The sequence below is a fragment of the Microcaecilia unicolor genome, chromosome 5 (assembly GCF_901765095.1).
Source record: "Microcaecilia unicolor chromosome 5, aMicUni1.1, whole genome shotgun sequence".
NCBI classification, from domain to species: domain Eukaryota; kingdom Metazoa; phylum Chordata; class Amphibia; order Gymnophiona; family Siphonopidae; genus Microcaecilia; species Microcaecilia unicolor.
The window spans coordinates 301,623,990-301,638,982 of record NC_044035.1 but is presented as its reverse complement, the minus strand read 5'-3'; the positions used below and the strand labels follow the sequence as shown (position 1 = coordinate 301,638,982).

Here is a 14,993-nt window from a genome sequence, read left to right as displayed (position 1 = left end):
ATTGCCAAATTCTGATTTGTTTGACTTGTCAACTATTTGTAATTTTGGTAGACAGAGGTATTTATTGGTTATACAAATGTCACCATAGTGTCCCACAGATTAGTCTAGAACTTGTAAGGACTGAATCTGTTGACCAGCGTATGGAGACAGAGAAAGAAAATAGTTCTTTGTGATTCATCCCTTATTAGTACCGTATATCCCTAAAACAATCAGTATTTCTCTGCTTCCAGTGAACAGTGACTATATACCGTGTTGCTCCTGGACTTAGAACATATGAATAGCCATACTGGGTCAGACCACGGAAATCTTTTGCCCAGTGTGCAGTGGCAGCCAAAAAAGCAAACAGGATTGTAGGACAAGCACAAACAGGAAAGGAATGGTAAATAAGACCAAGAATACTAAATTCCTCTATCGCAAGGTGTGACTTACCTTGAGTATTGCATTCCATTCTGGTTACCGTATCTCAAAAAAGATCACATTGTAGACTTAATTGGCTCCTGAAACAGTGCTTGTTTAAGTTGAGCTATGTGTCTTCTTGGTATACAGGATAAAGCTGGTTGAGAAGGAAACCATTTAGGGAGCACTTAGTTCTGTCCAAGTTCCCCTTTTTTCCTATCATTCCCCCTTTTCCCAAGAGGGGGTTCTTGGGGTTGAGGGGCCTCAGTTTGAATAAAATGTGGCCTGAGTCCAGCTTCTGGTCCAGTTGAGCAAGGGGAGCTTACCATTGAAGATGGATTGACTCTGAGGGCAATACTCAGAAGTGTCTAGTCCCTTTACTCCTTCCTCTACTGTCTTCCTTTCTCTCCAGTGAGTTCAGGTTTCTTTACATTTTCTGTTTGGATGTGAATGAGCTGTTTTTGTTTGTTTGTTACAATAATTGCTATAGACCTATTTAAGTGCCTCTCCTTTGTCATGGTTCAGGCAGCTTTTATGTTGCTAAGCATGGTATGCACCGTGAATGTCTGTCTCGGCTTGCTTACAAATTCAGCCTTTATGGAGCTTGCAAATTTCAGCTTACCAGAGCTCTTTTTTTGAAGAGCCCATGTTGGCAGTATTTCTCCAAACTCTACCAGGCATCTGAATTGCTGCTGCCATTCTGAGAGTTTAAGGCTGATGTATGGCAGAAACAGTGAGGTTGAAGCACAGGTTCCAGGCTGCAACCTAGCATGTGAGAGATCAGTAGCTGAAAAACCAAAGATACTGTGAGATGGAGATAGCTAATATGATCATATTGGATATCTGAAGTCCACCAGAGATTGTGACGCTGAAACATTGAAGATACTGTAAAACAAGACCCCACCTATAGTACAATAGATACTGAGAAGGAAAATCATAGTAGATACTGAGATGTGTATTCCAAAAAATATTTAACAAGACATCCCCACCACTTCTGGGGTGGGTGTGAATGGGGACTCGGGACAGCAGCATTTGGTAAAGAAACTAGCAACTCCAGAATGACTTGTCAAGGTTAAAACTCGTGTCATTAGTAAAAATGGGTTTTGAACTTGCATCTCTTGGTTTTCAGTCCATTATTCTAACCTACTAATTCTAATCTGTATCTTCAATTCAGAGTTGTTCTGAATGATTTACAAAGTTAGAGCAAAAAACAAAGATTGGCTGTAGCAGGCAGGTACATTGTCTAAAGTAGTATTTCCCAAGTCGGACCTGGAGTACCCCCTTGCCAGTCAGATTTTCAGGATGACCCCAATGAATATGCATGAAAAAAGATTTGTATATAATGGAGGCAGTGTATAGAAATCTTTTTTACTCATATTCATTGTGGATATCCTGAAAACCTGTCTGGCAAGGGGGTACTACAGATCCGACTTGGGGAAACACTGCTTTAGACAGTGTACCTGCCTGCTACTGCTAATCCTTGTCTTTTGCTCTAACTTTGTAAGTCATTCAGAACTACTCTGAACTGAAGATACAGATTATATAGCTGGCTCTACTTTTTAAACTGAAATTAGGCACCTTACTTTCATAAGTCTCGCCACTTTAGAATGTCTGTGTCTTGCTGCTTTCCTAATGATATATAAAATATGATCTTTCCAGCCAGCAGAGACTCCAGCCCAGTTATAAGATCTAATAGCACCTTGCCAGTACCACAGCCCAACAGTGCACCTCCAACTCCAACACGTCTTACAGGTGCAAACAGCGACATAGAGGAGGAGGAAAGAGGAGACCTTATCTACTTCTACAACCACATTTACACCAAGAAAATTAAAACATTTGCAATGAAATACTCTCAGACCAATTCAGTAAGTTTTTGTTTATGTAATCTGAAATCCTAAACAAAGAAATGGAGCTTGGTATTTATGCATAGGGGTAGTGTGCCTGCTTGCCATGAGTGGGCGCAAAGAGTAAAGAAGTCATACTGACATGATGAGGAAGGGGTGGGAGGGGGACAAATTCAGCATTAGTGCTTGCGGCATTTGAGGGTGTATGTGGTTCCTCATGCCTTCCCAAAATTGTGTTAATGAAGGATAACCTCAGGTTTTCAATCAAAAGTATATCATCCAGCAACTGATTATATTGTCGTAGCCTCAATGGTCAAAGAACAGACAGGCAAAGGCTGTGAACTGTAGCAACTTTAGTAAAAGGGTCCCTTTTAATAATGTTGTTGCAGTTCACCAACCTCTGCCTTGGCCTCCTGCCTGTCTTTGTTCCTTGGTGGATATTTGCCCTCTGTTCTTTGTATAGCATCAGTGGTCTACTGCCATCTCCTATCAGTCTATGGAAAACAGGTTCCACTACTATCCCTAGAACAAATATATGCCTGTGTCACCCATGCAGGTCACTCTGCCCTCGGTACTGCATGTATTTCTCAAGACTTGGCGTTGTGCACGTTTAAACTGATTAAAAATCTTTTTTTTATCAGACCAGTCAAATTATACAACATGCATGGGCTCATGGAGTTTTCACCAAACAAATATTCCATATCTACCATTAAAAAAAAAAAATGTCTGTCTCTATAGCCTTAAGTTGGTCACTATTATTAGTGCACATTGTACTTGAAATATTTATACTGTATGTCTTTATACAAATTATTAATACAGCCATAGTAGAAGGTAGGATGCTGACAGCATTGATGAAAGCTGTTTACCCCAACATTTTCAGGCTACTGTTTACCCTCTTTGTCTGGGAAAGTTAGGTGAATGTGCTATGGCTCTGCAATTGGAAGATCATATAAGTTAAATTATCTGGATCCCTTCCAGCTGGCTTTTTCAAAGCAAACAACAGTATGGAGACGGCTTTAGTGACTGTACAGTATATTAGTTTACTAGTAAAAAAGGCCTGTTTCTGACACAAATGAAACGGGCGCTAGCAAGGTTTTCCTCGGATTGTGTATGTTTGAGAGAGTGTATGTGAGAGTGACTGTGTGTGAGAGAGAGTGAATATGCGAGTGTGTCTGTGAGAGAGACAGTGTGTGTGTGTGAGAATGAGAGTGTGTGCGTGAGAATGAGAATGTGTGCAAGTGCGTATGTGAGACACAGTGTGAGAAAGAGTGTGTTTCACACAGATACAGTGTGTGCGAGAGAGAGAGTGTGTGTGAGACACAGACTCTGTGAGACTGAGTGTATGAGACCAAGAGAGTGTGTGAGTGACTGTGTGACACATAGAGAGTGAATGTGATACAGTGTGAGACGTAGAGTGTGTGAGAGTGAGAGAGAGAAAGACATTGACTGTGAGAGAGAGAGAGTGTGTGTGTGACAGAGATAACTCTCCCCCCCTCTCTGGTGTCAGGCCCCCCCTCCCTCCCTCCCTCTCTCCCTCTCTCTTGTTTCAGGCCCCCCTTCTCTGTCTCTGGTGTCTGAGTGTTACTGTGCAGGACACTGAGCTCTGGCTGTGCTTCAATGAACTGACCAATCCTATGTAATAGAATGCACCTCCAACATTCTGAAGCCGAGAAACCTCGTGTGGTTGGTCACTTCTGCTTGTGACGAACCCAGAAGTACATGATGTCAATTCAGGAAATGTGGGTTTCACCACCATGCATTTAGAACGTTGGGAGTTGTGGAGGCTTCATAGAATGTTGGAGGTGCGTTTTATATAGAGAGATTGGATTTATTAGTTGCCTTTGATCTAATGGAGAATGTTATTAAATGTTTCTAAATAGATTGATCAGAGAAGATCGTAACAGATGACTACTACTCTACTTTATATCCAGCACTTTTTAAAAATTTTATTTTTACCAATTTCAAGTTACAAATCAAGTAACAGTCTTGTACAGAAAATCCATCCAGGTTTGATGGCCTAAGGAAAAACAGCATTGGAAGAAGCAGTGGCAGAGAATGAGATTCCCTTGGTGGAATGTTGCAGCTGGACTGAAGCCCTGCACCCACCAGGAACCTTAAAAGAGCCACAGCTCCTAAAGAAAGGGGGAGGAGAAGGATCCCCATCCCCTCAGAGCAATGAAGGCAGCAGTAGGAGGAAGATATGCCCCCACAATCGTGTAGCCTTAGCAAAGGGCTAAGAGCACTAGAGACAGAGAGCAGAACTCCACCCCCCCCCCCCCCCCCCCCCCCCCCCCCCCCATAGCAGCACCAGTTGTGACAGGGCTGACATTCTGTATTCACCAAGGAAGCAGTTGAGCCCTGAACTACGGGTCCCAGAAGTCTTTGCAAGAGGAAGAGAGGAGAGGAGTCCAGAAAATAGGGAGTGGATCTCCCTTCCCAGCAAGGGGGGAGCCCGGGCTTGAGGCCGGGTGAGCTAAGTACTCCTTTCCCCACTAGGGGGAGATGGAAGGATGAAGCTCAGTTTCCCTGACTTCACCGTCAATATATAATTCTTTCCAGCTGTGAGAAGGGAGAAGCAGATTTCCTGGAGGCTTTGGGTCATCAGGAGAAAAGGGAGACGTATGAAGGGAGAGATGCCATGGAGTATGTGGAGGAAGGCAGGAGTCTGGCCCTAGAGCAGCCTAAGGAGGAAGAGCCAGCTTCCATGGAGTGGGAGACTGCAAAGGTTGCCCTACACAGTCCCAGAGAGGTGGGGGAGAAACTGCCTGCCCTACTCCTCCTAGGGTTATCCCAGAGTGGGTGAAAGGCAGGTGGCTGGCTATTGCTGACAAGGGCAAAGACTGTTAATGACGAGGTACTGCTTTCTGAGCCATGGAGCGGTAAGGGAGACCGGCTGGACTGTGGGGGATGGTGAACTGCCCTTCTGAAAAGGGAAAAGTTAAAACCTCATAAGGGGGCCTGGACTCCGGTGGAGCTGAATATTTGCTGAGGGATTTTGGGCCTGGTTAATACTGAGTGTTTGAGGAAGACTGCATTCCAAGGACTGTGTTTTTCTTTCATGGGAGCTTTATCCTGAAGATTGTTTTGTCCTATTCTTTTTTTTTTTTTTTTCTGAACAATGGGATAAGGCCTGGGGGTCTTATCCTGGTGGACACTATAACATGGTTTAGGGGTTTTTGAAATCCAGGAGCAGCGGTAGAAGTGTACCCCCTTTACACAGTGCAGCCAAAACCAGGCCTCAGAGGGGGAGGAGTAGGGAGAGGAGAAAGGCAAGGAAGTTTATGTGAGAGATGTTGAGTAGGGTGAGAGAAACTGTAAGGGGTCAGGACAGCATTAAGCTAAGCCAGTTGTATCCTGCACATGCACATACTCTTGAGTGCCCACTGTGTGCTGTCAGAGGTGGACCTTTGGTCCTGATCCATTATGGCAGAGGGGAAAAGATCCATTTCCACTGGCTTAGAAGTTTACAATGTAACTGACAACACTTTTGTGCTTATTTTACTACTAAAAAGGCATGAGCTAAATCAAGAAAAATAAGCTTGTAGTAATGATTTTGCTCATAAATATGTAATTCTGATAATATATGATGTGAACTGATAAAACTATGGATCTATTAAAAGAAATGATGCAATTCCTGATTGATAAAAATTTTATATTTGTCCTTACTCTAGTTTAAATTTTATAACAGGTCACTTTGGTTTGGAGGCTAAGTAGATGCCTATTTTTGAGCCTGTTTCTAAAGACATGTGGAGAGGCATAATCGAAAGGGACGCCCAAGTTTTGCTGAGGACGTCCTTGCAAAACGTCCCGATGGAGGGGCGGGGAAACCCATATTATCGAAACAAGATGGACGTCCATCTTTTGTTTTCGATAATATGGTCGGGGACGACCAAATCTTGAAATTTAGGTCGTCCTTAGAGATGGTCGTCCCTAGACTTGGACGTTTCTGATTTTCGGCGATAATGGAAACCAAGCACGCCCATCTCAGAAACAACAAAATGCAAGCCCTTTGGTCATGGGAGGAGCCAACATTCGTAGTGCACTGGTCCCCCTGACATGCCAGGACACCAACTGGGCACCCTATGGGGCACGGCAGTGGACTTCCTAAATTGCTCCCAGGTACATAGCTCCCTTACCTTGTGTGCTGAACCCCTCCCCCCCCAAATCCACTACCCACAACTGTACACCACTACCATAGCCCTTACGGGTGAAGGGGGGCTCCTAGATGTGGGTACAGTGGGTTTCTGGTGGGTTTTGGAGGACTCACATTTACCACCACAAGTGTAACAGGTGGGGCTGGGTCTGCCTGCCTTAAGTTCACTGCACCCACTAAAACTGCTCCAGGGACCTGCATACTGCTGTGATGGACCTGAGTATGACATTTGAGGCTGGCACAAAATATTTTTAAAGATTGTTTTTGAGGGTGGGAGGGGGTTAGTGACCACTGGGGGGGGGGGGAGTAAGGGGAGGTAATCCCCGATTCTCTCCGGTGGTCATCTGGTCAGTTTGGACACCTTTTTGTGCCTTGGCCATAAGAAAAACAGGACTAGGTATAGTCGTCCAAGTGCTCGTCAGGGACGCCCTTTTTTTTCCATTATGGGTCGAGGACGTCCATATGTTAGGCACACCCAAGTCCCTCCTTCGCTAACCTCCGACACGCCCCCGTGAACTTTGGTTGTCCCTGCGACGGAAAGCAGTTGGGGACGTCCAAAATTGTCTTTCGATTATTCTGATTTGGACGACCCTGTGAGAAGGACGTTCATCTTCGGATTTGTGTCAAAAGATGGGCGTCCTTCTCTTTCAAAAATGAGCCCGATAGATGCATGTGTATCTTGATTTAAAAAATTTAAAAAAAAAGCACAAAAACAAGCCTGCCAAATTCATGGCTTAAAAGCACTGCTCAGGAGGAAGTGTACATGTACAAGGCTGAAGCATATGAATGTGTGCATACTTTATAGCCTATGTGCATACTTTGCAGCTCCACCAAATTCCTCCCACAAACACAAACACACCTACACCTTGGTTGCTGAGAAGTGCATACCTAATTGTCATAGTGTGTACTTGAATGTGTAAGGTAATTTTATAAGAGGCCGTTTGTGTATGTATAAATGTATAAAAGCATATACATGTGAGAAAATACCTTAATAAAATGACCTCCTAAGTGTATTGTGTTGTTTTAAAAACTGCTGCAGTATTGTTTTGTGAGAGATACCTTGTTTGGGGCAACTCTTCCCCCAAAGGCCCACAGAGCATAAAATTTGTTTCCCAGATCTCTTCCTCCTTTCACTCAGAACATGTACAATCTTCTTCAAGGGGTCAGTCCTCTCCAGGGAGAAGTGATTTCCTTTCAAGACCCAGATAAGATTTCCCACTCGGCCATAAATACTCGGTGATATGTGGTGCTCCAACTAATTTTACTGGTGATGTGTACAAAACATTTGCAGGACAATTCTATAAAGTACATATGAACAGTTAACGCATGTATGTCATTAGAATAATAGCATTTGTGTTTGTTAAAATTCTGTCTAAGCATTATTAAATATGCATATGTTGTACAGATAGATCTATACATGGGTGGAGTCTGAGTGGGATATACACATGTATATCTTGCTAAAGAGGAGTGCTGACTTTAATAAAATGAGGGAGTACCTGAGGAAAGAGCTAGTAGGATGGGAGATTATAAGAGAAGTGGAAAGTCAGTGGTCCAAATTGAAAGGAGCAATAAAATTGGTAACAGATCTTTATGTAAGGAAAGTAAACAAAAGCAAGAGGAAAAGGAAACCTATATGATTCATCAAACAAGTGTTTGAAGGAATAAAGGCAAAACAAATGGCTTTTATGAAGAACACAGAAAACACCATAGAAAAGAATACTGCATAAAACTCAAATAATTGAAAACAGAAATCAGGCTGGCAAAAATGCAGGCAGAAGAAAAAATGACTAGACACAGAGGTGAAAAGACTTTTTTTTTTTTTTTTTTTTAAGTATACTAGGGAAAGGAGGAAGGCTAGAAATGGAATTGTAAGACTGAAAGCTGCTGTGAACTGATTTTATTGTTCCTTTCAACTTGGACCACTGACTTCCACTTCTTGCATCCTGCAATACTTATGTACTTATGTGCAATACTTATGTACTGATGTGACAAATTGCACATAGCTGGCAGAAAACTAGAAAACTCTGGAATTTGTTGCCAGAGAATATAGTAAGGGCAGTTAGCATAGCAGGGTTTAAAAAAAGGTTTGGATGGCTTCCCAAAGGAAAAGTCCATAGACCATTATTAAAATGGACTTGGGGAAAATCCACTGCTTATGTCTAGAATAAGTAGCTTTAAATGTATTGTACAGTTTTGGGATCTTGCCAGGTACTTGTGACCTGGATTGGTCACTATTGGAAACAGGATGCTGGGCTTGATGGACCTTTCATCTGACCCAGTATGGCAATATTTTTGTACTTATGTTGAGAGTGATGAGGAAAAGGCGGACAATACTTCTGTGTCCACAGAAGAAAATCCTGAAGAAGGACCTCAGTTGGCTGACAAAGACATATATGGGAGTAGATATCACAAATGGAAAGTGGACAAAGCTATGTGGCTAGATGAGATACATGTGAGGATGTTGAAGGAGCTATATACTAGATCCTTGGAGTCAGGGGAGGTTCCATGGGATTGGAGAAGGGCAGATGTGGTCCCTCTCCACAAAAATGGTGACAGAGAAGAAGTGGGGAAACTACAGGCTGGTAAGCCTTACGTCGGTGGTAGGAATAATTATGGAGGTGCTGCTAAAGGAAATACAAGTCCTAGAATCCAGTGGCTTACAAGATCCAAGGCAACATGGTTTTACCAAAGGAAAATAATGTCAAACAAATCTGATTGGTTTCTTTGAATTTCACAGAATTGGATCGAGGATACATGCTAGATGTGGTCTATTTGGACTTCAGCAAAGCCTTTGACATAATTCCTCATAGGAGGCTTGTGAACAAATTGAACAGGCTGCAGTTAGGATCCAAAGTGGTGAACTGGATTAGAAACTGGTTGACTGACATGTCAAATGGTGGTAGTGAATGGAATTCACTCAGAGGAAAGAAAGGCGAGTAGCAGGGTGCCCCAAAGATCGGTATTGGGGATGATTCTATTCAGCATATTTGTGAGTGACATTGCCAAAGGGTTAGAAGGGAAAATTTACCTTTTTACGGATGACACAAAGATTTGCAACACCCCTGAGGGAGAGAAGTGATCTAAAAAGATTAGAAGAATGGTCTAATGTTTTGGCAGTTAAAATTTAATGCAAAGAAATGTAGAGTGATGCATGGGGTGTAGAAAGCCAAAAGAGTTGTATTTGCTAGGAGGCAAGAGGCTGACAAGCACAGACTCGGAAAGGGACCTTGGTGTGATAGTGTCTGAGGATCTTAAGGCAGCAAAACAATGTGACAAGGCAGTGGCTGTAGCCAGAAGGATGCTAAGCTGCATATTCAATAGAAGAAAGGAGATATTAATGCTTTTGTAAAAGTCGTTGGTGAGGTCCCATTTGGAGTATTGTGCTCATTTTTGGAAGATGTATCTTGCTAAGGACATCGAAAGGCTTGAGGCAGTTTGGAGGAAGGCAACAAAAATGATATGAAGCTTGTGCTGAAAGACACGTGAGAAGAGAATTGAAGACCTCTATATCTATACCCCAGAGAGAAGGAGGAATAGGGGGGATATGATACAGACATTTAAATACTTAAAAGGTATTAATATGCAAAATAATGTAGTTCAGAGATGGGGATGTGGTAAAACCAGAGGTCGTATGTTGAGGTTGGATGGTGGGAGACTTAGAACAAAGGTCAGGATTTTCCTTTTCACAAAAAGCATGGTGGATGCTTGGAATGCCCTCCTATAGGAGGTTGTAAAGACAAAAATGATAATGGAATTGAAGAATGCATGGGATAAATACAGAGGAACACTATATAGAAAAAGGATGGAATTCAATTAAAGCAAAACTTAAATGACCTCATAACTGGAGTGAGCTTCGATGGCAGCTTCAGAGGTTGGAAAGTAAGACCAATGCTGAGCAGATTCTATGGTCCAGATCCTGTAAAACAGATCAGGATCAAGGCTAGAGTGGCTTCAATGGCAACTCCCAGGAGTTGGGAAGTAGGACTAGTGCTAAGCAGACTTCTACGGTCTGTACCCAAAATTGGTAAGGAGAGACAGAGATTAAGTATACCAGCGTTTAATCATAAAGAAATTGACCCTGTGCAGAGTGCCAGATTCAACTCTCGCAACCTTGTTGGGCAGGCTGGATGGACTGTACAGGTCCTTTATCTGCTTAATATATTTCTGGCACTTAGACACGCACACTTAACTATAAGCAAATATTTTTGCTGTTCTAATATTCTGTAAAGTAAACTAGGCACCTTCCTTTATGCAATAGGCTCCTATTAGGTGCCCAGTTATAAAGTCACCCCCATACCGCTTTGACAGAGACTGAGTCTCATTTTGTAAGTCTAACTGCTTTGAGGTTTTACAACATTAAGCAAATGCTATTCTGTATGATCGTACATCATTGTCTCTCCTTCAGTTGTGCCTGTAATCCCTTTCACTACTTGACTGGTTCTGTGTGTGTGTGTGTGTGTGGGGGGGGGGGGGTTAATGGTTTTCCCAAGTGCTGAGTGAGGAACCTGCCATATTTTCACATATATACCCCACACACTTGTATAAACTGTGAAAAGTCTTCATCTGTACAGAAAATAACATAGCACAGTAACATAGTAAATGTTAGCAGAAAAAGACCTGCACAGTCCAGTCTGCGCTTTGCATAGCCCACACCTTTGTATTCCCTTCAGGATACTGAAGTAAATGAACCTCCTGAATACAATAGACTTATCAGCCATTAATTGTATTCTCAATTGAAATAAAATTAATTTCTGGATTGCTTTGCTTATAACTATGCATTGCTGTTTTAATTATTTTCTTTAGATTTGAGGACTTTTGTAGAATTATAATTTCAGTGAAGCAATGTGACTGCATGGAAGAAATGTTCATTAGGCCCATACCAATAGTTTTCTTATATTTTAGTACTGATAACCAAGTTTTATCGAATAAGTATCTGGTGGTCAAACATTGTAAACTCGAAGGTAGTGACCTTTATTGTTTCTTCTGAAGACTTTTGATCTGTAATTTTGATTACAATTTGGCTACCATTAAGTATCTGCCTTGATGCTGCAGTGTTAGGCTAGGGTTCATCCCATAATCAAAACATCGTAAACTTAGCTACCTCCATTGTTTGAGCTCCTGACTTCTGTTTTCTAAAAACTTTTTATTGGTAGTATGATTCAACTACCATTAATTATCATATTAGCTTTGATGTGACATTAGGATAGGTTGTGTGTTTGATTAAATAATAACTGAATAATTCAAGTTAAAAAATGGAAAAAGAAAACCTAAACTTCAGCCCAGAACAGCCACCCAGTTCATTCACCAAATATCTTCTGTGCCCAGGCTTTCTTGTAGCTCTTTCTGAACTCTTTCTTAGCTTCTTGGCTCCAAGGGGCATGTCCCTTAGGTCATGTTTCCCTTTGGGCACACTCCAATGGCTGTGCACTGTAGCAGCCCTTTTATACTAGCACTGATTTTTTGCTGATGACATCAGATAGTCCAGAATGCCACAGGGAAGCAGCCACATACACAACACTACTGTGTGCTCCCTCTCCAGGTAGTGAAGTGTTTGAATCTCTCCATCTGGTGTCCTCCCAACACCCAGTCTGGGATGTCACAGGGAAACAGCTGTGTACTTCCCTTCCAGATAGTGAGGAGTTCAAATCGCTCTCACAGTCATCTTTAACTTACCCTAAAATTGTTTTCATCACCTATGTGCTGTGAGGGCAAGAAGATGAAATTCAGATTCCACAGGGGAGAGCGTTGATAGAAATTTACCATTGATCATTCTTGTGTCTCCTGTGTATTTTAGAGTCCAAAAAGAATCCACCTGCGTGGAGAACTCAAAAGATCCCACAAATAAACTCAGGAAAAGAAGAAGAGTGGGAATAGAGACCAAGGTATCCAGAGACAGGAACACGAACAGTCTTTAGTAAAACAGTGTTTATTGAACATCAAAGCTTTGATTTTCAATCAACACTGTTTTACTAAAAACTGGATACCTTGGTCTCTATTCCCACTCTTTCCCCTTTCCTGTGTATTTTAAAAATCCATCTTTGCTTCATTTACCATAAATGGAGAACGCTTCTAGTCATTAAAGCAGTGACTTCAGACACTTGAATTGCTCCTTGCTCTGAGTTGGAGGGTAGTGTTTGTAAGATTTAAGTTGTTCACTTGCTCTGTGCTAGTAATATTGGTAACACAAAGATATTTGCTCACATTTTTCCTCAGACGGATGTTCCTCCTCTATCACCTTATCCCTTCATAAGAACTAGTTCTCCTGGCAGAGTACAGTTGTCCCAGAATTACTCCATCTACATATCTCCACACAAGAATGATGCTGCACTCTCTCCTTGCGAAAAGATCCTCTACTATTTCAACAGCAGTCCATCCAAGGTCAGATCATACAATGAATAAACAGCCAATTGTATACCTTGGAAATAAGACAAGTTTGGTATGAGACTAGTGTCTTTATGTGCAAGAAAATGATTCCACAATTATAGAATATAACAATACATGTTTTCAAACCTTTACTTGGCCATTTTGTGTGTTTTTTTCTATTTCATGATTATATCTCAATATCCATGTTTATAATTCCTGATCCCAAAAATGTACCCTTGCCTCTGAGCCAGAACTGACCATTTTTGTTCCTTACTCCTATCAGTGTTGTCAGTCTAGCTATAAATGTATAAAATAACTTAAGTAAAATATTTTCTTTTTTTTAATTGGGATCAAAATGCAACTTATTTAAACAAAACAATTCTGTTCGTAATCTTACTGCACGTACATGCAGTACATGTACAGGTTAAGAGACTGATTCCTAAAGTGTGATAAAATGTCTTACTGTTATGAGTTGGTGCAAGTTTTTTAGTAACTCGCCACATTGAAAAGAAGTTGCTGGCAATTAACATGCATGCTAACCTGCAGTGATGGTAGCATAGGTTACCACGCTTCACAGGATCAATACACTAATCGATTTTCAAAAGCACTTGGTTTTGTCTTCAACTGCCCAAGTTTTTTTTTAATCAAAAAGCAAGAGAGAGGTTTATATAAATGGGTCATTTCTAAGTTGCAAAGCAGCCAGAGAGATATTTGTAAAAAAGGAGCCTGATTTTTTTTTTTGGGGGGGGGGGGGGGGGATTGTAATTCTAGGCAAAAAAGTTATACTTTAAAAATTTAGCTAATGAAAGTATAACATATACAAGTGGCAATGAATAAATATCAGAAATAATTTGCTTACAGTGGTGGAAATAAGTATTTGATCCCTTGCTGATTTTGTAAGTTTGCCCACTGACAAAGACATGAGCAGCCCATAATTGAAGGGTAGGTTATTGGTAACAGTGAGAGATAGCACATCACAAATTAAATCCGGAAAATCACATTGTGGAAAGTATATGAATTTATTTGCATTCTGCAGAGGGAAATAAGTATTTGATCCCCCACCAACCAGTAAGAGATCTGGCCCCTACAGACCAGGTAGATGCTCCAAATCAACTCGTTACCTGCATGACAGACAGCTGTCGGCAATGGTCACCTGTATGAGAGACACCTGTCCACAGACTCAGTGAATCAGTCAGACTCTAACCTCTACAAAATGGCCAAGAGCAAGGAGCTGTCTAAGGATGTCAGGGACAAGATCATACACCTGCACAAGGCTGGAATGGGCTACAAAACCATCAGTAAGACGCTGGGCGAGAAGGAGACAACTGTTGGTGCCATAGTAAGAAAATGGAAGAAGTACAAAATGACTGTCAATCGACAAAGATCTGGGGCTCCACGCAAAATCTCACCTCGTGGGGTATCCTTGATCATGAGGAAGGTTAGAAATCAGCCTACAACTACAAGGGGGGAACTTGTCAATGATCTCAAGGCAGCTGGGACCACTGTCACCACGAAAACCATTTGTAACACATTACGACATAACGGATTGCAATCCTGCAGTGCCCGCAAGGTCCCCCTGCTCCGGAAGGCACATGTGACGGCCCGTCTGAAGTTTGCCAGTGAACACCTGGATGATGCCGAGAGTGATTGGGAGAAGGTGCTGTGGTCAGATGAGACAAAAATTGAGCTCTTTGGCATGAACTCAACTCGCCGTGTTTGGAGGAAGAGAAATGCTGCCTATGACCCAAAGAACACCGTCCCCACTGTCAAGCATGGAGGTGGAAATGTTATGTTTTGGGGGTGTTTCTCTGCTAAGGGCACAGGACTACTTCACCGCATCAATGGGAGAATGGATGGGGCCATGTACCGTACAATTCTGAGTGACAACCTCCTTCCCTCCGCCAGGGCCTTAAAAATGGGTCGTGGCTGGGTCTTCCAGCACGACAATGACCCAAAACATACAGCCAAGGCAACAAAGGAGTGGCTCAGGAAGAAGCACATTAGGGTCATGGAGTGGCCTAGCCAGTCACCAGACCTTAATCCCATTGAAAACTTATGGAGGGAGCTGAAGCTGCGAGTTGCCAAGCGACAGCCCAGAACTCTTAATGATTTAGAGATGATCTGCAAAGAGGAGTGGACCAAAATTCCTCCTGACATGTGTGCAAACCTCATCATCAACTACAGAAGACGTCTGACCGCTGTGCTTGCCAACAAGGGTTTTGCCACCAAGTATTAGG

The 14,993-nt window shown here is 42.1% G+C and overlaps 1 protein-coding gene across 1 annotated transcript in view; it reads left to right on the top strand.

Moving 5' to 3' along the window:
• The window catches only part of RBL2 (RB transcriptional corepressor like 2), a 201,350-nt gene that overhangs the window by 181,865 nt on the left and 4,492 nt on the right, over window positions 1–14,993 (top strand). The window contains 2 exon segments of the mRNA XM_030204318.1: window positions 2,056–2,261; window positions 12,607–12,771. Coding sequence (XP_030060178.1) covers window positions 2,056–2,261; window positions 12,607–12,771 — 371 coding nt within the window.